We start from the raw sequence: 23,139 nt of genomic DNA, 5'->3' as shown, positions 1-23,139 counted from the left end.
TTAAAGGTTGAAACTGGCTACAGCGACCCTCACTTGGCGACCTACTGAAATCTGCAGTATTAGGTGACCCGTTATTCTGGTGAATAAAAGGAACAGACAGGGAACAGTCATGGGCGCCTGACCTCTGTGTCATGTGCTTGGGCAGGCGTTGCCATGGAGAACTACTGTCACAGGAAGTGACTTTGCTGTGTGGTTCCAGCCTAGCCCCTAGTCTGCATGTTTACGTTGCAGTCTGTTGCCACCCACTTCTCACACTGAAAACAAGTTACCTGCCAAGGAGTCCAAAACGATCACAAGAAATGGAGCTGTTAGGCAAACAGGGTCAGACAGACCGTGTGACACTTCTCGCACCGGAATTAAGCAACCAATATTTCCAATCTTTTATTCATCTGGAAGCAAGCAGGTTCTTAAGTGTTACACAGTTTTGTCTTTACAGAAGTTCAACAACGGCCCATGTTATATCATAATTTCCAACTCCTCACAGGAAGCTAGCTTCTCCACGGGCCAGACTTGGCTGTAAAAGACCGGTCAAGACCAATGTGCGTTTCGGTAACCACCCGCAACGTGTGAACTCAGCAATTCAAGAACCCTTCGCAAAATCTCAGTCCCGATATTTTGAAAAATAAAACGGTGTATTTCGGCAGGTGACAGCTCGTTTCCTTGTTTGGCGACACCCAGAAAAACAAGCGCAAATGACAGCACTGCGTTCCGCTGTGGAAAACGCGGAATGTTGCGGAATGTTCCGGAATGTTCCGGGCCTTTCTCCCATCAGCGCTGCGGTGTCCGGTGGGACAGGCCCGTCCCCGTCATCTGCGCCAATCCCGTCTTCAGGCCGAGGCCTTCTGCTTGTTGTGCCTGGCAAACCATTCCGCGCTTTTGTCGGCTGCCATCGCCTGCAAAGCCAGGAACACACACTGTCCAGCTAGACCACACACTGAGTGTCTCTCGGCACACCAAACTCCCTGGGAATCGGCGCTACAGCCGTCTCCGATCAGCTTGTCCACAGGATCCCACAGGACTGCGGGATCCATCTAGCAAGTCGGGGTAGATGCTAAAACCACAGCCAGTGGTTCCCCCCCCCCCAACCCGACGCACAGAAACGAATCACTCCGTCGTGAAACACTCACCGCGTCCAGAAGCGAGTTTCCATTGGGATCCATCCTAGAGAGTTCCCGGAATGCTTCATCTCCCACGAAGCAGATCTCGTGGCCATCCTGGAGAATTGAGGGGAAAACTACATGAAAAAGAAGGATCCTTCAACAGGAAAGATAAGGAGCACCCCTTTCTTTTCCAGTTGTATTTGTGGCTGTATAAGGGCCCCATAATTCTCCATAATCCAGAAACCGTCAATTCGTGAGCGAATGATTCCACGTCTTCTAAATTCCGGGCCAGTGCTCACCTCATTTTAAAGGACGTCTGCTTTATTTCCCTCACCGTTAGTACAGGACATCACCCTCAAAACCTCCCTCCACCCCAGCCCAGAACATGCCCGGCGTGTCCACTGACTCACTGGATCGGCCAGTATCACCACCTCCACTGTGGCCTTCCCCGGGGTGTCCAGACGGACCAGTGGGGTGAGGATCTTCTGGTTCTCCTTCTTCATCAGCGCTTCGATTTCTGTCAGCTGCAGGGAATGGGGAGACCCCCCCCCCAAAAAAAAATCTCAGCTCATTTAGAACAGGCTCAGAGTGGCTCGAAGGAAACACATGACCTGCCTGCTGTAGCTCTGTGAAGCTGGACACCCTGTAAAGAGCACAGACTTTGAAACCCATTGCATTCCATGGGCGGAGCGGTGGCTCTGTGGCTCAGGATCTGCCCCTGTGGTTGGGAGGTTGCCAGTTCAAATCCCACAGCCGGCAGAGGAATCCTATTCCATTGGGCCCCTGAGCAAGGCCCTTCACCCCAGCTGCTCCAGGGGCGCCGTATAAATGGCTGACCCTGCGCTCTGACCCCAAGCTTCTCTCCCTGTCTGTGTGTCTCATGGAGAGCAAGCTGGGGTGTGCAAGAAGACAAGTCCCTAATGCAAGAAATTGTTTATGGCCAAGAAAGTGATCTTATCTTATTCCGTGCTCCGTTTCTGCTGGTTTGTGCCGTTGAAAGTAGGGTTTGTGCTGCTTTCGTTCCTGAGATATAGCGCCTTATTTATCCAGAAGTGCGACGTCACTCCCCCCCCTCCCCTAGCAGGGCGCAAGAGAACCAAACTGGTCTTGCTTGTTTTATGGGGCATGACGTTACTCGGCCCCCCTACAATGACGACAAGAGCCATGTGACTCCCTGCCCAGACAAGAAGCCATTATAGCTCGGGACAGCACAAACGAACGAGACCGGTTTGGTTCGCCTGAGTCTGGTCTCTCTTTTAGACAGAGAAATATCAAACTAGCATAGAAGCTCAGAAGCTGGAAGGTCATGATCAACATCCTCCCGTTTAGTAAGAAGACAAGGCTGTCATGTCACCTGATCTGCTAGGGTTACTGATCAACAACTTATTCTGTTGAAAGATGTGCACCTTACTAATCTCCCTAGAGAAATATTTTATTTATTCACTCAATCCCTCTCAAAGCTCTCAGCTTTCAACTCATTTAATTTAATGGGAAACAATCCACAGCTCTCCACCAATGGAAGCAGAAGCAAAACTGACTTCTCTATCAGAGAATGCTGTAATGAATCCTGCTGTCAGCAGGCACAGCTCTGAGCTTCAGAGCAGCAAAGGCTCAGAGGATCTTGGTTCTGGACAGCTGCAGTGCAGAAGAGTTTACAGGCGTCCCAGCTCACAGCACAACTGTCACAGTTCTAGATTTAATCACTGAAGCAAAGTCACTTCCTTAGTTAATTCAGCAATGTTCCATTCCGCTCTTTGGGTGGCAGTTTTCAAACCAAAGGTTCTTGTTTTGTGTCTTTAGAAACTCACTGCCCCAAGGAGATCTTCCCTAAACCTGCTGCTCTGCAGCTCTGCATGAACTGGTCGGCCACTTCTGCTTTAAGGCAGTTCTGCTTTTCCACCTCGCGTCCTACTTATCCTGCAGGGATTAAGTGGGAAAACAGCCACCCCAGTGGAAGGCACTGACTCCGTTGGCCTCCGAGGTTACCTGCTCCCGTGGGCAGGAGAAAGCGATTCTCCCGAAGGCTGTGCCATGATCCACCGGGACCCCGATGGCCTGCAGCTCCAGCTTGCACTGCAAACACACACACACTGTGTGAGAACACGCTGTTTAAGAACACACACTGCACGAGAACACGTGCACACTGTATTACCACACCCTGTACGAGAACACGTGCACACTGTATTACCACACCCTGTACGAGAACACGTGCACACTGTATTACCACACCCTGTACGAGAACACGTGCACACTGTCTAACCGCACCCTGTACGAGAACACGTGCACACTGTCTAACCGCACACTGCACGAGAGCACGTGCACACTGTCTAACCGCACACTGCACGAGAGCACGTGCACACTGTCTAACCGCACCCTGTATGACAACACATGCACACTGTACGTGGTTTTAAAAGCACACATACACACATTTCACAAACGCACTCACTGCGTAAGCAGTTTAATTAACAGAAAGGCACGAGGCGACGTGCATCTGGCACCGGTTCCCCCAGCCCCGGCTCGGAAACTATACTCTCTGCCCACCTGGGATTCGGCGAAGCCCAGCAACACCGTCCTCTTCTCCTCGTTCCTCTCGAAAACCCTCATCCCCAGCAGCGTGGCCCAGTAGTGTGTGGAGCGCTGCAGGTCAGAAACAGCCAGGCTCACCTTCTGCACCGGATCTTGGAGAGACAAGAGACACCAACTCTTGTTGAGACTCCCCTGCAGCCTGCAGAATAATCAGTGCCTCTTCCTGACCCACTGCCCTGCTCTTTCTACCCACAGAAATCTCAGCGACACCCCTGCCTACTTCTTTTCACTTTGCACCAGAGTTACAGGAATCTGAAGCAGGCAGCAAGGGAAGATTTATGTCCTGTAACTGCACAGCACCCTGCACATGGAATTATTTCAGAGGAAGCTGCTACCCCACAGAACTGCAGGAGGAAACCTGTCGCTTCATCCCCTCAGTTCTGGTTTTTCTGAGCCCAGGTGTAGAGACTCTCTTCTTGAACGTACGACCCCACCCGCGTCCCTGCCGGGCACTCACCCATCTCCGGCTGGGCCTTGTCCAGCAGGTAGAAGCGGTATCCCCCAGGGGCCTCAGTGAAGAAGGTGCCCTCTTCAACCTCGGTCAGGGGCCAGCCCAGCCGCCTGGCATTGCTGACCGCCTGACTGGACCACACGGTCAGGCCCTGGCAGGACACCACACCTTAAAGCAATGACTCTCCACAAGGACCACAGCCCAGGGGCACTGTTCACATAAACCAAACCCACAATCCCTCAAGCTTTTGAAAGCATGGCCCTGTTTGAAGCAAACGTTAGACCAACTCGCCAATCAAATTCTAAGCTCAACACACGCGTTTTCTAGTGGATAAGTCGAGAACTGCACTTGGAACTCAGGATGGACAGGTAGGGAAATGATCTATTTAATTTGGGCCTCAACTGGTAACTATCACCCTGCGACTCACAACTGGCAGCCCAGTGAAGCTCAGCAGGTGTGAGTACCTGGATGGGAGACCTCCTGGGAAAAACTAAGGTTTCTGCTGGAAGAGGAGTTAGTGGGGCCAGCAGGGGGCGTTCACCCTGCGGTCTGTGTGGGTCCTGATGCCCCAGTATAGTGATGGGGGACACTATACTGTTAAAAGGCGCCGTCCCTCAGATGAGACGTAAAACCAAGGTCCTGACTCTCTGTGGTCATTAAAAACCCCAGGGCGTTTCTCGAAAAGAGTAGGGGTGTAACGTCCGGCGTCCTGGCCAAATTTCCCATTGGCCTTTACCCATCATGACCTCCTAATAACCCCCATCTCTGAACTGGCTTCATCACTCTGGTCTCCTCCCCACTGAGAGCTGGTGTGTGGGGAGAGTACTGGTGCATCATCCAGGTGGGGCTGCACACTGGTGGGGGTGGAGGGGATCCCCATTATCTGTAAAGCGCTTGGAGTGGAGATAAAGAGGTAGATAAGATCTGAAGTTAGAGCACTAACTTCACCCTTACGTTGACCTCCTCTGGCCTTACAGCTGCACCCGAGTCGCTGAAATGCCCATCAGGCCTTTGCACAGGGCAAGCAGAATGGGCAAGCACAGGCCTGGAGGACATGCGGTCACGTGTAGTCTCAGCGGACTCTCGGGTCAAGCTAAAGGAAAGAGGAAGTCCAGGAGGGGGCCGGTCCGATCCGATCCGATCCGCTCACCAGGAAGTCGTTGCCCAGGCGGTACTCGCCCACGCCGTAGTTGTACGTCAGCTCGGCCACGAAGTGCTCGTCCTCGGGGCCGAAGCCCACCATGCTCTTACTCCACTTCCCATCGTACGGGCTGACGGGAGACACGGGAGACACGGGAGACGCGTTATACAGACGCGCCGTCCGCCAGGAGGGACCTGCGCCAAGAGCCAAGCTCGGCACGCACACCTGCCAGCAGGGGGCGCCGCTCTGCCCACAGGAGCGCCTGCACGCCTCACACTCACCCGTTACAGGTCGCCTTGCAGCCCTCCTCAAACTCTTCGTGCCGCAGAACCTGCAGTCCAGCCGGGAGGAGATACTGGTTAGACTGGGGGCCGGGCTGGGGCTGTCAATGTGTCTCCGGCGCCCGCCAGCCCAGTGGCTGTTACTGTTACTGTACAACATGGCAACGCTGCGATTCTAGAAGATTTTAAATACCGCAATGTGTTCATTAAACAACACTGTGTTCTGCTTTCTGACCTGCAGATGATCTCAGTACTAATGTCTTACTTAAGCACTGTAAGATCCTATACGTAAAATTAGTTTCAGCACTGCTTAAAGTTTAAGCAATAGAGATCACCGTCTCGGACTTTAAGTAAAGTAACTTTGCCCGTAGATTCCCAGATAAGAGCTGCTATTCACTGTGTTATGCAATACAAAATCATTGTTTGCTTGGGTAATCATACGCAGTTCCAATTTCAGGACTTTGTGGAGGAGACTTTCCTTACTTTCATGCCAAGCACCTCCCGATAGAAGGTGGCGGTCTTCTGCCTGTCGCCGACTTTAAAGACAAAATGCAGAGCGCGTCTGAGAGTCATGATGACAGCCGACAGTGCGATCTTCTCGCTCGCCCAGCTCTGACTCGGCGATAGATTAACACCGCCTTGTCACCTGACGCGTCGGGAAACAAGCTAATTCCCTTCTTCAATTAAACCCCCGATTTTATTAAGGTATAACACGAGACCACGCCCTTTATAATCTCTGGTATCGCTATCCCCTGTGCGGAATTGCTTTGTAGAGCTAAACTGTTTTTATTTGCAAAATCACTGGATAATTCTTTAGTCACCCAGTAGTCTCCAGTGCAGCGTCGTTTATGAACATACTGCTAAAAAAAATGTCGCTGTCTGAATTTGCTGAGACTCAACAGATTCTCGATGATTCGTGGAGCATCTGCGCACCCTAACTCCTACAAAGCCGGAGGGGTAATTGTTTTCCACCCGTATTGCTGTTGTAGATCGCTCTTATTCGTCGTAAGAGAGCACTCCCCTCCCATGCCCCGCCTTTACGTCAGGAATGTGGGTAGAAAATAGAATGACCCACACCGGATGTGAGGTCATCAGTTATCGGCGAAAAAAAAATATGGCTGCGTTCTTGAAGCGTGCGAGTCGTGGTCTTTTTAACCTAGAGTCAAATATCTTTCTGACAGTGCAAGAAAACCAATGCATTGTTGCGAAGAGATACGTCAGGGCTCTGAGACGGAAACCAGTTAGGGTGTTGTATCCAGAAAATGAGTCCGATGATCCGTCGACGTCAAATTCGTTTGACAAAACGGGTATCCGAGCGCAGCCAGCCACCAGTACCCCCAGGAAGAGCGCAGAGAAGGGTCATAATATGCCAAAATCCGAGGTCGAGGGCAGATCCATTCCAGAGTACTGGCAAAAAAATAAAAAAGAAGCGATAGGCTCCGCAGGCAAGCGACCGCCTTTGGCTGAATCGGTAAAAAAGAGCGGAGCTCCTGTCCCTGTCTCCGATCCCCACGACGAGCTACATGGGCTCCGCTATGAAAAGGCTTTTCCCGGAGACAAGAGACTGGCGTGAGTTCCCTCTTTCTGTGTCCGTCTGCGGTCACCCTGCGCTTGATTCGCGAGCCCCCTCTTATTCCGTCGCAGTGCAGTACAATGACGTGAATAAGACGCCCATCTCATAGTGATGCGGTCGGCTTTTTTAGATCCGCGACCTACGGGCACTTGTTCGGGTTGCTTTCTTAAGTGGGCCAGCAGATATCAAGTATGTTCGGCAAGCTTGCTCAGTATAGGCCTTCTGTGGGAAATCTGCATGGTCTCTCCTACTCAGGTCCAGAGACATGCTGTCCAGGTTAATTGGTGTCTCTACACCCGGGACGTGAGATGCGTGTCCATCCCAGGATGAATTTATCCATGTGCTCTGTGCCGCCAGGATGGGCTTTGCCTCAGTGATCCCAGTTTCTGGTCCAAATTTTAAAGAAACGAACACAATCTCTGAAAAGGTCGATGAGGATTTGTGGTTGCCGTGGCAGCACAGTGGTCAGCATTGCTGCCTCGCAGTGCGGGGGCCCTGGGTTCAGTTACGGGCTGGGGGAGCTGTGCGTGTGGAGTTTGCATGTTCTTCCCGTGTTTGTGTGGGTTTCCTCCCACACAGTCCAGAGACATACTGGTGGGTTAATTGGCTTCTGGGAAAACAAGCCCAGGTGTGTGTGTGTGTCCTGTGATGGGGTGGAATCCTGTCCAGGCTGTATCCTGCCCTACACCTGCCCCTTGCTGGGATAGGCTCCAGCTGCCCTCCAGCCTTGGACTGGAAAAAACGGATAGAAAATGGATGGATCAACCACTGTTGTTCAGATCTCCCTTCGGCCTCAGTTGTCAGCTGACTGGACTTAAGCAGAAGAATCACTTGGACTTAAGCTGGGTTCCCTGAAACGTCCCTGCAATTAGCTGCACTTAATGATCATGTGTGGGGTGAGGAAGTGAGACCCCCCTCTGTGACGTGCTTTGGGATGGAAGGTGCCTTATAAATCCAAGGAATGCTTAAAATAATGTTTTAATGTTAATGTAAATGTTTAATGTTTAATGTAAATACCAGGATATACAGCTGATTCTTTAATCCAAACCATTTATCTAGCTGTGCATTCTTACTGCTGTATCTCACGTGAGATTTGAACCCTCTACCTTCCACTTACAAGTCCAGACCCTTGACCACTGCCCCACACTGCTGTCCTGGTATTTTATTCCCCATTCGGTTCAGTTTATTTTGTCATGTGCACAAGTGCAATGAAACGCGTATTTGCATGTGGGCTCCCATACAAAGACATTAAAGGAATCACCAGAAACATCAACACGGAGCAGCAGGAGCAGCAACAACAACAAATTAAATAACATACAACGTAAAAAACCCCATCAGTGGGAGCCAGTGGTAGGGGTAGAGTTCAGTAGTCTGACAGCTTGTGATAAGAAACTTTATGCTTCTTACCAGAGGGAAGGGGGGAGAAAAGTGAGAAACCAGGGTGAGTGGTATCCTTAACCATACTTCCAGCCTTCCTGAGACAGTGAGCAGTAACAATGTCCACCATAGCAGTGAGCTGTTCTCCAGTAATAGTAGTAGAGGAGTTTATTGCCGTATGTAGATGTACATTGGAGTTCTTATTCGCGCTGATCTCTGGGGACAACACCGCAACGTAGACAGTACATTACAAATGTAATAAATCATAATGATAATTGTGTAGTAGTAAAAAAAAAACATGCAAGAAGTGCAGAGTGCATTAATAATAATAATAATAATTGCTTACACTTATATAGCACTTTTCTGGACACTCCACTCAAAGCGCTTTACAGGTAATGGGGATCCCCTCCACCACCACCAGTGTGCAGCACCAGTACTCTCCCCACACACCAGCTCTCAGAGGGGAGGAGAACAGAGTGATGAAGCCAGTTCAGAGATGGGGATTATTAGGAGGCCATGATTGGTAAAGGCCAGGGGGGAATTTTGCCAGGACGCTGGGGTTACACCCCTACTCTTTTCAAGAAACGCCCTGGGATTTTTAATGACCACAGAGAGTCAGGACCTCAGTTTTATGTCTCATCCGAAGGACGGCGCCTGATTACAGTATAGTGTCCCTATCACTATACTGGGGCATTAGGACCCACACAGACCGCAGTGTGAGCGCCCCCTGCTGGCCCCACTAACACCTCTTCCAGCAGCAGCCTTAGTTTTTCCCAGGAGGTCTCCCATCCAGGTACTGACCAGGCTCACACCTGCTGAGCTCCAGTGGGGCTGCCAGTGGTGAGTTGCAGGGTGATATGGCTGCTGGCGTATGAAATCCGAGAGATGGCCGTGAGCTGTTGAGGATGCTCACTGCAGCGGGATAGAAGCTGTTCTTGAGTCTAGTGGTCCAGCTTTCACAGTGCGGTCCCGCCTGCCCCAGGGGAGGGGGGAGACGGGCTTGTGGCCGGGATGCTTGGGCCCTGACCTCCGCCCCTTCGTCTCCGCAGGAAGGTGGCGAGCGCGGCGCGCTCCCGGAAGTTCCGCGAGCAGCAGCGGAAGGTGCTGCTGGAGGGCCGGCGGCTGATCCGCGACGCGCTGGCGGCGGGCGCGCGCCCGCAGGCGCTGTTCTTCAGCTCCGCCGAGCGGCTGCGGGAGCTGCCGGCGGACAAGCTGCGGCGCGCCAGCCTGGTCAAGGTCAGGTTCGAGGACATCAAGCTCTGGTCGGGCCTGGTGGCGCCGCAGGGGGTCATAGGTGAGCCTGTTCGCCGCGGTCGCCGCTCGTTGATTGCAGGGGCGGGTGCGACCGGATTGGCAGGTGCTGCTGCGCGCCACTTCTGTTGATTCAGGTGAGCCCAGAGTCTGAAACCAGGCTCCCCTAGGAATGCTTCACCACCGGAGAAATGGGTAGGATGTGGTGATCAAGCGTGATTTCCCTTGTTTTTTTTCCAAAGGCTAAACTTTAGATTTTGAGTGATTTCAAAGATATTCACTTTTGGATCATCTCTAGTCCACCTCTCCATCCCTCTTCCATCTCTCCATCCCTAATCTACCTCCATCCTTAATCCATCTCTCCATCCTTAATCTACCTCCATCCTTAATCCATCAATCTATCCCTCTTCCATCTCTCCATCCTTAATCTACCTCCATCCTTAATCCATCAATCTATCCCTCTTCCATCTCTCCATCCCTAATCTACCTCCATCCTTAATCCATCAATCCATCCCTCTTCCATCTCTCCATCCCCAGTCTACCTCCATCCCTCTTCCATCTCTCCATCCTTAATCCATCAATCCATCCCTCATCTCTCCATCCCCAGTCTACCTCCATCCCTCTTCCATCTCTCCATCCTTAATCCATCAATCCATCCCTCATCTCTCCATCCCCAGTCTACCTCCATCCCTCTTCCATCTCTCCATACTTAATCCATCAATCCATCCCTCTATCCCCAGTCTACCTCCATCCCTCTTCCATCTCTCCATCCTTAATCCATCAATCCATCCCTCATCTCTCCATCCCCAGTCTACCTCCATCCCTCTTCCATCTCTCCATACTTAATCCATCAATCCATCCCTCTATCCCCAGTCTACCTCCATCCCTCTTCCATCTCTCCATCCTTAATCCATCAATCCATCCCTCATCTCTCCATCCCCAGTCTACCTCCATCCCTCTTCCATCTCTCCATACTTAATCCATCAATCCATCCCTCTATCCCCAGTCTACCTCCATCCCTCTTCCATCTCTCCATCCTTAATCCATCAATCCATCCCTCTTCCATCTCTCCTTCCCTAATCCATCCCTAATTTACCTCCATCCCCAATCCACCCCTCCATCCCTTTCCCTCAACCCTAATCCACCCCTCTCCCTCTCCCAGCCGGTCTCAGTCTGCCCCCGTTACCCCCCTCTAGACCAGCAGCTCCGCCCGCTGTCCCGATGGGCCGCGGGCCGCGGCGGCGCCTCGGAGCGGGAGGCGCCGGGAGCTGACGGCCGCGTCGTCTCGTCGTCTCGCCCCCCGCAGCCATCTTCTCCCAGCCCGAGCCCTCGCAGCTGGCCTTCCCGCCGGAGCAGCGGGAGCACGCCCTGCCCCTCTCCCTCGTCTGCGACAACATCCGCGACCCGGGCAACCTGGGCACCATCCTGCGCAGCGCCGCCGCCGCCGGCTGCCAGCGGGTGCTGCTGACCCGGGGTGAGACTGCGCAGCGGGGGCAGACGCAGGGGGGGTGGATGCAGGAAGGGGCAGCAGCTCATGGAAATCGAGCCCTGGCGGGGGGATGAATATACCACAGTCGATACACCAGGGCTACGTGTGGGATGCTTCTACAGTTAACTGGCCTCCTCCAGCAGTTCCCAAATACTGAGCACCACACAGCACTGAGAATCGCTGCACTGAGTGCACACTAGAGGGCGCTACATCACTCTGTGTGCTTGTTTATGAACTGGTGATGTGTTGCACAGTGCTCATACAGTCCTTTATAATAATAATATAATGTTGCTTTATTAGCCCTATACAATTTCTTGCATTAGGAATTCGTCTTTAGCATACCCCAGCTTGCTCTCCATGAGACACACAGACAGGGAGAGAAGCTGGGGGTCAGAGCGCAGGGTCAGCCATTTATACAGCGCCCCTGGAGCAGTTGGGGTGAAGGGCCTTGCTCAGGGGCCCAACGGAGTAGGATTCCTCTGCCGGCTGCGGGATTTGAACCGGCAACCTTCCAGCCACAGGCGCAGATCTTGAGCCACCTGCAGCCCCTGGCACTGTCCGGATGTGGCCCATATTCCATTGCTTAGCCCAGCAGCTTCCATTCCTGTTCCTGGTTTTCCTTCCAGCCAAGCTTAATTACAACATTAAAGTCTGAATGGAATTATGGTGCTCAATAGGAACCTTTGCTGTTTTTCTATACTCAAAGGTTTGGGCTTTTTGACGGGGAGGAAACGCAATAGTTTAAAGTCAAGCTCTGGTTGTTTGAGAGCTGAAAACAGTCAAACAGTTCCCCACAATCCTGTTAGATCAATGAAGCGTTCACCAGCGTAAGGGAACAGAAGCCAGCAGGACTGGGGGGCTGTAACCACGCTGGGGCTTCTGCGCCGGGGGGATTTTATACTGGGGCCCTGGGGGTCTCATCGCTGTCCCCCTCTCACCCCGCAGGCTGCGTGGACGTCTGGGAGCCGAAGGTGCTGCGAGCCGCCATGGGCGCCCACTTCCGCCTCCCCATCATTCCCGGCCTGCCCTGGAGTGAGATTCCCCGCTTCCTGGAGGAGACCGTGACCGTGCACCTGGCTGACAACTGCAGCCCTGCTGGGGAGACCCCTGGAGAGGGGGCGCCCTCCACAGCACCCCGCAAAGCAGAAGGCGGACCCGGCCCGAGGAATTCCCATTCCAGGGAGACCCCCGCCGATTCCGACTCGGATTCCGACTCCGAGGAGGAGGAAGAGGCCCAGCTGTCGCTCCCGGTGGTGGAGGCCCAGCTGTATCACGAGGACTGGGCCCGGAGCCACACCGCTGTCGTGATTGGCGGAGAGACTCACGGACTCAGCCTGGAGGCGCTGCTATTGGCCCAGAGGACGAGAGGGCGGAGGCTGGCGATTCCCATGGTTCCCGGCGTGGACAGTCTGAACTCCGCGATGGCGGCCAGTATCCTGCTGTTTGAAGCCAAGAGACAGCTGAGTCTGCGGGGCAAGCACAGCAGCGCCGAGGCCAGGGCAGCAGGACACTGACCGCCCCTCCGTGCTCCGGTGTCTGCTTGGTCATTTAACAGTTAATACACTATTAAATATTTCTTTTTCAAAGCAGCACGTTACTCCTCTTTTTTTACGACATGAGGTGACAGTTACTTGCTGGTTTGCAAGGATCCATGTGTTTAAAGTTAAACTTCCTTTGTGCCCGTTTTAGTGATGGTAGGAACAAACCACATCCGAGATCTCGGTGCATACCACCGCGTTTAACATCCGTTTCCCAAGAAGCCCAGTATCCCTCCCTTGGGGAGCAACAGCTTCTTCTCTGAACACGTACTCAGCGGTTCCCGGCCTTCATTTCCAGTCGGAGCGACTCTTGAGCTCAATAGTCCTCCTTCCTCCAGGCAGAGTCGTCTTCCGGGGGGAACTTGAATGCCACGCGGGTGCCAGGGTTTAAAGGGCACCAGAGCCGGGCCGCAGGATCGTCTGCCCCTCGCTGCAGTAGTACCCAGGGCCATCCAGGTCTCGAGTTTCCAGCCTTGAGCCCGGAAATCCGCTGTTCGTCTTTGGCACCCCGCCTTTAATACACCCGTGGGCGCCTCTTGGCACGGCTGGGCTCTCTCTCTCTCGCTGCTGGGCCGAGCCGCAGCCTGGGTGCGGGCAGCAGCAGCAGCAGCTACAGGAGGTTAAAAGTCCACATGGGCCCGCTTCACAAACCACATGGGAAAGCCCAAGAAAGAAGAAGGAAACCCACAGAACTGACACGATGGCGTGTTCCAGCAACAGGACATTCCATTCTCGTCCGCTCGCCCTTCCCACGTCCCCCAGCCTCCTCCTCCGCGCGGTGCTGGCAGGGCGCCCCGGAGTCTGGGACACCCCAGCACGGCCCGGGGTCACCAGGCTGCCAGGCAGGAACCATGCGGCTTGTTTCAGAGAAGGGAGGGGGACCAGCAGCTGCCCCTGTGTGCGTGTCTCTTAACTAGAAAGAATTGCTGAGGGGGGTGATTACAGTTACTGCTGTTACTCTGGGGAAGGGCTGGCTCTTGCTCCCGAAACTGAAAGGGCATTCTGCACTCTGGTTATTTCCACGAGGTGCTAAATTCCTTCAGATTTTGGCTGCTGAATGGAATGGAAGGACAGTCTTCCAGTAGGAATCGGGCCTGTTGTGCCAACTCGCCTGCTGGGCACTGGCATGATTATTTACTAATCATGGGGGCGGAGCAGTGGCACTGTGGCCTGTGGCTGGGAGGTTGCCAGTTCAAATCCCGTGGCAGGCAGAGGAATGCCACTCCGTTGGGCCCCTGAGCAAGGCCCTTCACCCCAGCTGCTCCTGTGGCTGACCCCCAGCTTCTCTCCCTGTCTGTGTGTCTCATGGAGAGCAAGCTGGGGTCTGCGAAAAGACAAATTCCTAATGCAAGAAATTGTTTATGGCCAAGAAAGTGATCTTATCTTACTATTTTGATGCACAGAGCTTTAGTCCTATTGGCAGGCTGCTTACTGGGCAAGGCTTAAAAACTTGGTCTCCTAGTGGTTCATAAAGGAGGCAAAGGAGATGACAAGCTTAGTTTCCATGCAGTTAACACCGACCCGGTAGGGTACTGACCCACCACAGTCCGATGATTCAATCTGATACCAATCACTAATTCACACTGGGGTTGGGGGGTTAAGAAACTGCTTCCAGGAGCTCAGTCACCAGTATTGACACGAGACCTGGAGGAGGAAGATCCACTATTAACCCTTTCATTGCCCGGCCCTAGGCTCCGCCAACAACTCCATCGAGCAAAATCCCTCTGGGAAAATAAGCCAGAATAGCCACCGCCACCTCAAACGAGACTGTCTCCTCAATCCAGCCTGGGCGAGTCGGACCTGGAAGTGCTACAGCTGTTGACAGCGCCGCTGCTCAGGGAACATCGACAGTGACCTGTTTCTGGACTGAACGCATCTACACATCTACTGCTACATCAGTTCTTTCTTTTTCTTTTTCCCGTTTACAACCGTTTTTTGTGCAATATATGCCAGGGACCTGTGCAATACATTTATATCTATATTTATATCTATATATCTACATTTATATTCATATGTGTGACACGATTTTTCTGTGTACTGTTCTGTTCTGGTTTGTTCTTTGTGTGTCCGGCTGTGAGTAACTCTTGTATTGTATTGTACTATTATTATATAATTTGTTACACTGTGGCTGTGTTAAGCTGCTGTTGCACTGCAATTTCTCTCACGGGATCAATAAAGTATCTATCTATGCAGTTCTGCATACCAGGAAGATAAGGGAGACAGCCTCAAGCAGAAAATCCCCCCTTTCCCAGCAAACTTTCATCTGCAAAAAGGATATTTACAGCACAGCATGACAAAAATACACTACAGTTCTCTTTTTTCAAGGGCTTGTTACTTCTAGTGCTCTTCCTCTGCTGGGAGGATTGTTTCACGGATAAGAGACAACACTCAACATCAGAGCAACTTAGGCACACGTTTCACGGCTCCAGCACAGCATCTGCTTCCGAAATACAGCTCATTTATTGAATACTTTTTATTTTTTTTCAGTTTTACTTAATATCTTTTGGCAAGTTAGATCGTTTTGAAAAAGGAAAAAAAAAAGGCGTGTTCTGGGTAAAATGAAAAGGTTTAAAAAAAACGAAAGAAAAATAAAAACAGAAGAACACCAGTCCATTCTGGAGGGGAGTTATTTTTTTCTTGCAGTAAATGCTGAAATAATCCTTACAATAGCAACAGCAAAAAAAGAAAAAAAAATGCTTGCACTTCAGGATTCGGAACACAAGGGGGCGCTGTAGTCAATGAAAGGCACCACAGGAGATGGAGAAGAGGACCTCAGGATGGAAGTTAATAGAAAATGTGTAAAACATCAGTTAAAAGCGAGGCTCTGCTCTAACAGTCTGGCAGTGTGTGTGTGTGTGGGAGGGGGTGCTGTGTACAGGTAAAGGGAAGAGTGGGGGTACAGTCCGGTTCTGTCCACGCTAGATGGGCTCGGGTTTGAGCTTCTCGGCCAGGAAGTCCCCCACGAACTGCTCCACCACGGCGGGCGTGATCTCCTCCACGTCGCGGACGTACTTGGCGCGGGCGGACATGTCGAGGATGGTGAGCAGGGGCGCCGCCTCTGGCAGGTTGGTGTAATCGCGCAGGGAGTCGCTCATGTCGTCCTGCGCACAGAGACAGACGGACACAGGAGAGGCCGGGTGAGGTCGCAGTGTGTTCAAGCGCCACACAGCCCTGACCCTCTCAGCGGGCTTCAGCGAGTAAAGAAGTGAAGTTCAGGAAGATCCCGTCAGACTGAAGTGTTGGAAAAGTGTTGGAACCTCACTGGGGTATCTAAATCTACTTTGAGCAAACTGCAGTATGTCCAAAATTCGGCAGCCAGAATCCTGAGCAGGTCCAGTGCAAGTGATCACATTACTCCTATCCTGGAGTCCTTGCACTGGCTTCCTGTCAGATTCCGTGTGGACTTCAAAATCCTCATGCTCACCTACAAAGCCTCTGCATGGCTTGGCACCTCAGTACCTGTCTGAACTATTATTGCCCTGCTCCCCACCTCACAACCTTCACTCTTCCAACTCTGGTCTCCTTGCTGTCCCCCAAGCCCGTCTACACTCTATGGGTGACAGGGCCTTCTCCTGCTATGCCCCTCTGGAACTCTTTGCCCAAGGATATCAGAGAGTCACCTTCTCTAAACTCCTTCAAATCCAGACTCAAAACCCTCTTCTTTAGAAAAGCCTTTACTGAACTGGTTCCATTCTTCACCCCTCTGCTCTTCTCAGTACCACCATCCACGGGCTCCCCTGTATATTATAATTGTGTTTTATCTTGTGTATTCTATTTATTTATTGTTGTCATTCTGTAAAGCTCTTTGAGAAGCCACCTTTAAAGGCGCTATATAAAATAAAGTTTATTATTATTATTATAAAAGACCAAGCTGCCTTCCTCCGACTTACAGAGGCTTTAATCCCCAGTTCCTCTAGGGATTCTTCTTAAAATAAGGGCTACACGCTTTTCTTATGAAACAAAGAATTAAATAACAGCTGAATGAGCAATACAACACGAGCCTGTTATTAAAGCAGCTCAAACTCAGCACCTCCTTGGGAAGCACAGGATCCCACTTGAAATCGCAGAATGAATTCCGCAAGCATACAGGGGCCACAACACTGTGAGCTCCGGGGTTTGGGCAGCAGGCCTACAGTACTCAATGAAGCCCGGCCCGGGCAAAAACTGTAACAGCCAACTGCTTCACTCATAACACCCCGTCAACCAGCTGCCCCACTGGCACCATTCTGAAACGGACCACTGTACCACACCGTACTGTGGCACAGCTGGCAGCAGAAGCGGCCAAGAGCACGTGCAGAATTCAAGCAGGGCGCACAAAACACACCGACACCGCAGGGGGAGGCCGGGAAACGGGCAGAACGGCCCGGTTCTAACCCCTCAATCTGTGCGGAGCGGGATGGAGCAAGGGCAGTGATCCGGGCGGGAGAGGCTGGGTGTGTACGGAGCTCATTTCCTGTGCTTTGTGTTCTGGGCTGGTTTCACTGCGGACCCCCCGGGCCTGTCTTAACCCTTCACCGCCCCAGCCAGGCCCTGCGCTCAGGAAGGAGGAGGACAACAGCAGACGCGGCTCTCTCGTGCTTCCTGCATCGCTGAAGCCCCTTGCACACATCACAACAGCGCGCGGGTCATCACAGACTACACCGGCCTTCATCACCTGTCTACTGTCAGAGCCCGCTTCGCCCTACAGGGGTCTGAGCCTAACCAGGCAAACACAGGGGCCAGCCGGCCAGCCCACTGCAGAGAGCACTCGTCTGCACGCACACTCGCACGTGTACGCACGCACGCGCAAGCACGCACAGGGAGTACACACCTACATGCACGGACAATGCAGAGACACAAATTAACCTAGTCAGCCCGTCTGTGGACGGTAGGAGGACACCCCACTTCTACACAGTCCAGCTACACTCACACAAGCCCCAGTCCAGCTCCTCATCTTATACAGTTGTGAGAAAGTTTGTGAATTATCTGGATTTCTCCATGAATAATTGTATGCTAATTGACTCCAATTAGCCTCTTTTCAAGATGTCATTATCCTTGAAGTTCACATACTTTTTCCATCAATGACCTTGATTGTTTGAACCATTTGTTCAATAAAGATATGGCAATGTAAAATGTTGTGTGTGTTGTTTGTTAAATAAGACTGTCTTTATTTATTATTATGACTTAGATCAAGATCAGATCAAATTTTAGGAGCCATTCATACAGAAATCCATACAATTTCCAAGGGTTCACAAACAAAAAAAGGGTTTTTCTCAAAACTGTATACTCATTCCTCAAACCATTAATAACCCGTTTATTTTTCAGGAAAGCTTCAGTGAAAAGCCATTTTTAATGACTGTGAAAGCAGCTAGGTAATATTCTGCAGCTCTAGTGGACCTGTAGGAGAGAAAATTCAGGTCCCAGTTGAATAGTGCCAATCAGTGCCCCAGTATGGTGACAAGGGACACTGTGCTGTTGGAGGTCTTGTCCTTCAATTACATTAGACACATTAAACTGGGATCCTGTAATTAAAGATCTCATGGCACTGCTCTCTAGAGTAGTCCTGGAACAATCCTCCCTCCCTCAATTTTCCTTTGAATTCAATTGTTCTTCAGTGCTGCATAAACTGGGTCCCTTCCTATACGTCAGGAACTTAGGGGTCCTTTGGGATGAAGAGTTACATAAATCCAAGGAATTCATAATAATGTGTAAAGGAATTGTACACTTTCAAAATCTGCCAGCAGGTGGCACTGTTGCAACACCACCGAGCCATTAACCCCTTCATTTCCAGGATGGCCTTGATTAACATCGTCTGCTTTTATATGGAATTCTCCTCCAGCCCTGCTACCTAAATGGATTAATCTGTGCAATCAGACTTCTTTCTCTCCCAGCTGTTCAGCTGCTTTGTTACCTAAAAAGGACAAACCATTATAGCTAGGCATGCTATTTGCTGTTCTCCATCTGTGCGTGAGTCAGGAAAAAAACAGAGTTCACAGCAGCCACTGCCGGCCGGCCGTGTGCAGAGTGGGTACGATCAGGAATCGCAATCGATCAGCAGTATCTGCTTGAGCTGCTGCTCTGCCCATCTTGCAGATACTTCCAGGGGTTGATCTATTGTATTTCTGGGATGCATGCGGTGTTCTCTGAGGGATGTGATGCACGTTTCCCCTGTACAGGTCAGTAACCCAGTGTTCAGCTGCTATGTGAAATTTTACAAGGGAGACAAAATGCAATCTTGGCAAAACCTTTAGATTAACGCACAACAGAAGCACAAAAGTCTTAAAGGAGGCCTTCTCTCTTTCTGGGTTTCACGGTCTCCTAAAATAATACGATCTTCCAAGAATATTGCCAATATTTCATTATTAAATTACCTGGCCAAAACGAACCCCAGGAGGGGGTTTATTATGACAAGGGAAAAACAGTGCAATCAGTGCTTGGACGGTTTCCAGAGATCAGAGCAGATTTTAATCTTGCAGCTGTCTGTTTGGCACCAGGCATCACCTTTGGGTAGCAACTAACCTTGTGTAAACTATTCTTTTGGAACCGCAACCAGTCTTGCTCACTGTGTACAAAGCCCAAGATGGCAAACGGCAGCCAAGTCAAAATCGAGATAAGAGAGCTTGTTTGGGAGATCGCCGAGGCTGTACAATGTCACGTTTATTCAAGCCGCGGTGCCACTGTAGCATTCCATCGGCACTGCCATCAGATAAGCCCTGCAGGACGCGAGCTCGTACTGGCCAGCAGGGGGAGCAGGGCTCTGCTGGCTGGGGCGATGCGGAACGTTCTGATGTTGTGACATTTGGCGGGGCTGTACAACCGGCACTTTACAAATGAGGTCATCGCTCGGCAATGCACGGCGTACGTAGACACACAATGAGGCTGATTGAGAGTCAGCGCCGGGGTTGATCTGCGTTATCTTTTTAGAATCATCTTACTCAAACGAAGAGGGACGCGTGTATGAAGTTACACAGCTCCCACGCGCCTGGGCTCTGGGCTACTGGCCGGCCAGTCGAGGGCGGTCTGGCCTGAAGGGGGCGCTGCACCAAGGTCCCTGCGGGCAACAGCTGCGTCTGGACACTGCAGTCAGGCTTTGGAATTCCAGGGTGAAGGATCAAGTGCTCCCGTTCGGTTCTGAAGAGGTCTCAGTTCGGTGCTCCTCAAGCAGAAATCCGCACCGGCTCTTTAAATGATGACATGACTCTCGCTCGACTCTGGCACTCCAGCAGGTGCCGAGAGCTGACGACCTGACTCTTGATCTAGGGCTGAGGCTGGCGCCCTACTTTTCCCACCAGCCCTGAGCTACGGAAACGAGCTGAGACAGCGTCTCTGCTGCAGGGGACACAAACTGCATCTCGTGGGGAGGGGCCAAAGAGAAGGAACAGAGGCCCCCTAAGCTCCCACTGCTGACAGCGACTCCTGGCCCAGCTTTGAATGGCCACTGGATCAACCAGGCAATGAATCTGCAGGCGTTTGCCAGGCTGCTAAAGAGGAACTGCAATGCTGTTTTCAAATCTCAGGGTTAGAAAGAATCGCCATTGATGAGTGCATTTCATGCCACAGAAGTAAAATGTACACAGTAACTTGTAAAACCTCCAATTTGCAGCACGCAATCTCGAGGTTTCCACAGCTCCAAGGCAACAAGGCAACAAAACGTCTGGTGAGGTTAAGTGGCCCTGCTGCACTGTGAACCACCAGGCTTGTGAATACCTGACAGTGGTGAAAGTTGTGAAAAGTTGTGAAAGGCCGACGGTTTTGCCGACAAATACTACCTACTGATAACCCTGCGTGGAGGTCATGTTGGAACATTTCTGCGGAGAAATGTCTGCTGCACGACCCGTACATCGCATTACTTCGGTCATCACAGTGACTAGTGAGCAGGAAGGGCCACATCACCTCCCAATTCACGGGAACCTCAAGTTTGAGACATGTCAACTGCTGTGCTTAATCCGAAATGTGATTTTTTTTTTCTACAACGTCAATGGATCTATTTTGTCACTGAGATTTTATAACCAGCCTGCGAAACTGGGACTGTGGGTCCCCTTTAACTATCCACTCATAACTTGCAAAACCCACAGGGCACAAGGGGAAGAGCATTTAGAACTGAGAACTGAGGTACATCTTTACCCAAAGGGTTGTGGGTGTAGGTCTTTGGATTAATTCGCTACAGTACCAACTGCCCCCACAGGCCAGGTGGGCCGAACAGCTTCCTCTCGTCTGTAACATGTTCTTCTCTTGCCACCGACTCTCCACAGGATGAGCGCTGTAGCCTCAGAGAAGACCTAAGGGTGCTGCTCTCAGGGTGCAGCTTTTAAGGCAAGAACGCTTAACTAAGGAAGTTAGGTGTCGCAGAGCCCCAAGAACCTAAATTTCGGCTCTTTGAAAACAGACGCGGTTTTTAAGGAGGAGATCAGGTGTCTGAAGAGGATAAAGTCAGTGATGTCAGCTCCCTGCAGCCCGCGGTGCAACACAGAAGCCACAGCAGGCGTTGGGGCACTTCAGTAACGCGCCCGCATGGGTGTAACAAACTTATCTGCCCATGCCTTCTTCTGTTACCAGATTGCTGCCATTAAAAGGAGACCTCCCCTGCTCTCTGTCCCAGAAACTCAAAGCGCCAGGCAGGGATCAGCAGGCTGACAGCGAACACATTCCGCCGTCATGCGGCAGGAACCAGATGTGCTCCACTTTATTCCCAACTAACGAAACCCAATCCCCGAGCCCGACTTCGCTTTGAAATGGAAAAGCGAGAGCCTGCCGCCACCAGGAGCCGCTTACAGTCAACAACTGGGAACGGAACAAGTTACTTTCTGCGGAGGGATAATCCAGGCAGGCAATCAGGGCTTCCTTACTAACTCTTTGGGATGCGCTAGTAGAAAAAAAAAACCAAGCAGCCGACTTAATGAAAACTTAGCCTTGGAAGGGAGATTTTGTTGGTGGGGTCACGGAGGTCACTGTGGGTCCAGGGCATCAGCAGCCCCCCTCCACTTCTGTCCAAAAAAAGAGCCAAAAGGCAGATGAGGCTGTTCCACTGACAGAGCAGTCACCCTCTGCTGTGCACAAGATCCTTCACCTGCTACTATACAATTTGTTTGCCTTCCTGAAAAACACACAGCTGGATTTTCCCAACAGGAGAATATCTCGGCAAAGCTGGGAGGTGAACAGCCACTGTGGGTGTGGATTTAAGGAGTTAGTTCATTTCCTGCTTTCATCTTGTAACCTTAGGAGTTTGCGTTTCCTGTTTCAAAAAACCGGCTGTAGATTTACTGCATCTTAAATGTTTCCCGAATATGACTCCGTGCGGCTCATAAGGTTTGGATTTCAGTGTTTCTAGGTCATGCCTGTCAACATCGCCAAGCGCGTGTGATTCTGTATCACGGGCTCGAGTCCCACCTGTCAGCTGTCATTCGCGAGGGTAAAACATCCGTAGCAAGGCTGCCGAGGACTGTGGGAGAAAATGTCTCCTGGGAGCAGTGTGGGAGAGCAGGGTCCTGGCGGTGAGTGATTCGCTAACCAGTGTTTCCAAACACACACTGGCATAGACAAGCACACACTCGCCGGCTGTTCACACCGCTGACAGATTCCTCCAGTTTCTTAGAGCTGACTCAGCAACACACTCACCCTGCTCGCAGGACGGCCCTCCACTCAACCCGCGTCACATTCTTTCGCCCTTAATTTCCGCCTAAGTGTTGCCCACCTCCAACATGCAGCCGGCAGAGGGCAGTCGGTCACACTGCCCCCCTGATCCCCGACCGCTCACACTCCCCCCACCAGCACAAGGTCACACAGCCCCTTGACCCCCGACCTCTCACCCCCCCCCCCCACTAGCGCAAGGTCACACAGCCCCTTGACCCTCGAGCTCTCACACCCCCCCCTCTAGCACAAGGTCACACAGCCCCCTGACGCCCGACCTCTCACACTCCCCCCACCAGCGCAAGGTCACACAGCCCCTTGACCCTCGACCTCTCACACCCCCCCTCTAGCACAAGGTCACACAGCCCCCTGACCTCTCGCACTCCCCTCACCAGTACAAGGTCACACTGCCCTCTGACCCCTGACCTCTTGCACTCTCCTCACCAGTACAAAGTCACACTGCCCTCTGACCCCCAACCTCTCGCACTCCTCTCGCCAGTGGAAGGTCACACTGCCCTCTGACCCCTGACCACCCGACCTCTCACAGTCCCCTTGCCAGCGCAAGGTCACACTGCCCTCTGACCCCTGACCTCCGACCTCTCACACTCACCTCGCCAGCTACGAAGAACAGGAGTGGCGTCTCCTCGTCCTTGGCTTTGTACTTGGCGATGATCTTCTCTGCGATAGGCTGGATCAGCTCCTTAGCCGGCTCCAGCTCGCCCTCCTCCTCCGCGTCTGCAAGAGGA

General features: G+C 51.9%; 3 protein-coding genes across 3 annotated transcripts in view; 1 reads left to right on the top strand and 2 right to left on the bottom strand.

Moving 5' to 3' along the window:
* Positions 1 to 368: 368 nt before the first annotated feature.
* Positions 369 to 6,430, bottom strand: glod4 (glyoxalase domain containing 4). Its single transcript, XM_088616150.1, has 9 exons — positions 6,043 to 6,430; positions 5,560 to 5,609; positions 5,288 to 5,408; positions 4,144 to 4,288; positions 3,642 to 3,778; positions 3,087 to 3,173; positions 1,511 to 1,624; positions 1,128 to 1,214; positions 369 to 893 (listed from the first exon to the last, which is right to left on the bottom strand). Exons 1-9 carry the CDS (start codon positions 6,130 to 6,132, stop codon positions 828 to 830), a joined length of 897 nt encoding a protein of 298 aa, XP_088472276.1. The 5' UTR covers positions 6,133 to 6,430; the 3' UTR covers positions 369 to 827.
* A 31-nt stretch (positions 6,431 to 6,461) lies between these two features.
* Positions 6,462 to 12,838, top strand: mrm3a (mitochondrial rRNA methyltransferase 3a). The gene is made up of 4 exons (XM_088616139.1): positions 6,462 to 7,128; positions 9,559 to 9,803; positions 11,067 to 11,234; positions 12,195 to 12,838. Exons 1-4 carry the CDS (start codon positions 6,608 to 6,610, stop codon positions 12,761 to 12,763), a joined length of 1,503 nt encoding a protein of 500 aa, XP_088472265.1. The 5' UTR covers positions 6,462 to 6,607; the 3' UTR covers positions 12,764 to 12,838.
* Positions 12,839 to 15,245: 2,407 nt separating this feature from the next.
* Positions 15,246 to 23,139, bottom strand: part of nxn (nucleoredoxin) — a 60,552-nt gene continuing 52,658 nt past the window's right edge. Inside the window, exons 7-8 of the mRNA XM_088616147.1 lie at positions 23,004 to 23,128; positions 15,246 to 15,888 (exon numbers count right to left, since the gene is read on the bottom strand). Coding sequence (XP_088472273.1) covers positions 15,706 to 15,888; positions 23,004 to 23,128 — 308 coding nt within the window. The 3' untranslated portion in view covers positions 15,246 to 15,705. The remainder of the gene's footprint in view (positions 15,889 to 23,003; positions 23,129 to 23,139) is intronic.

Source organism: Lepisosteus platostomus, chromosome 22, assembly GCF_059453375.1.
Source record: "Lepisosteus platostomus isolate fLepPlt1 chromosome 22, fLepPlt1.hap1, whole genome shotgun sequence".
NCBI lineage: Eukaryota > Metazoa > Chordata > Actinopteri > Semionotiformes > Lepisosteidae > Lepisosteus > Lepisosteus platostomus.
This window is presented reverse-complemented; position numbering and strand designations above follow the sequence as displayed.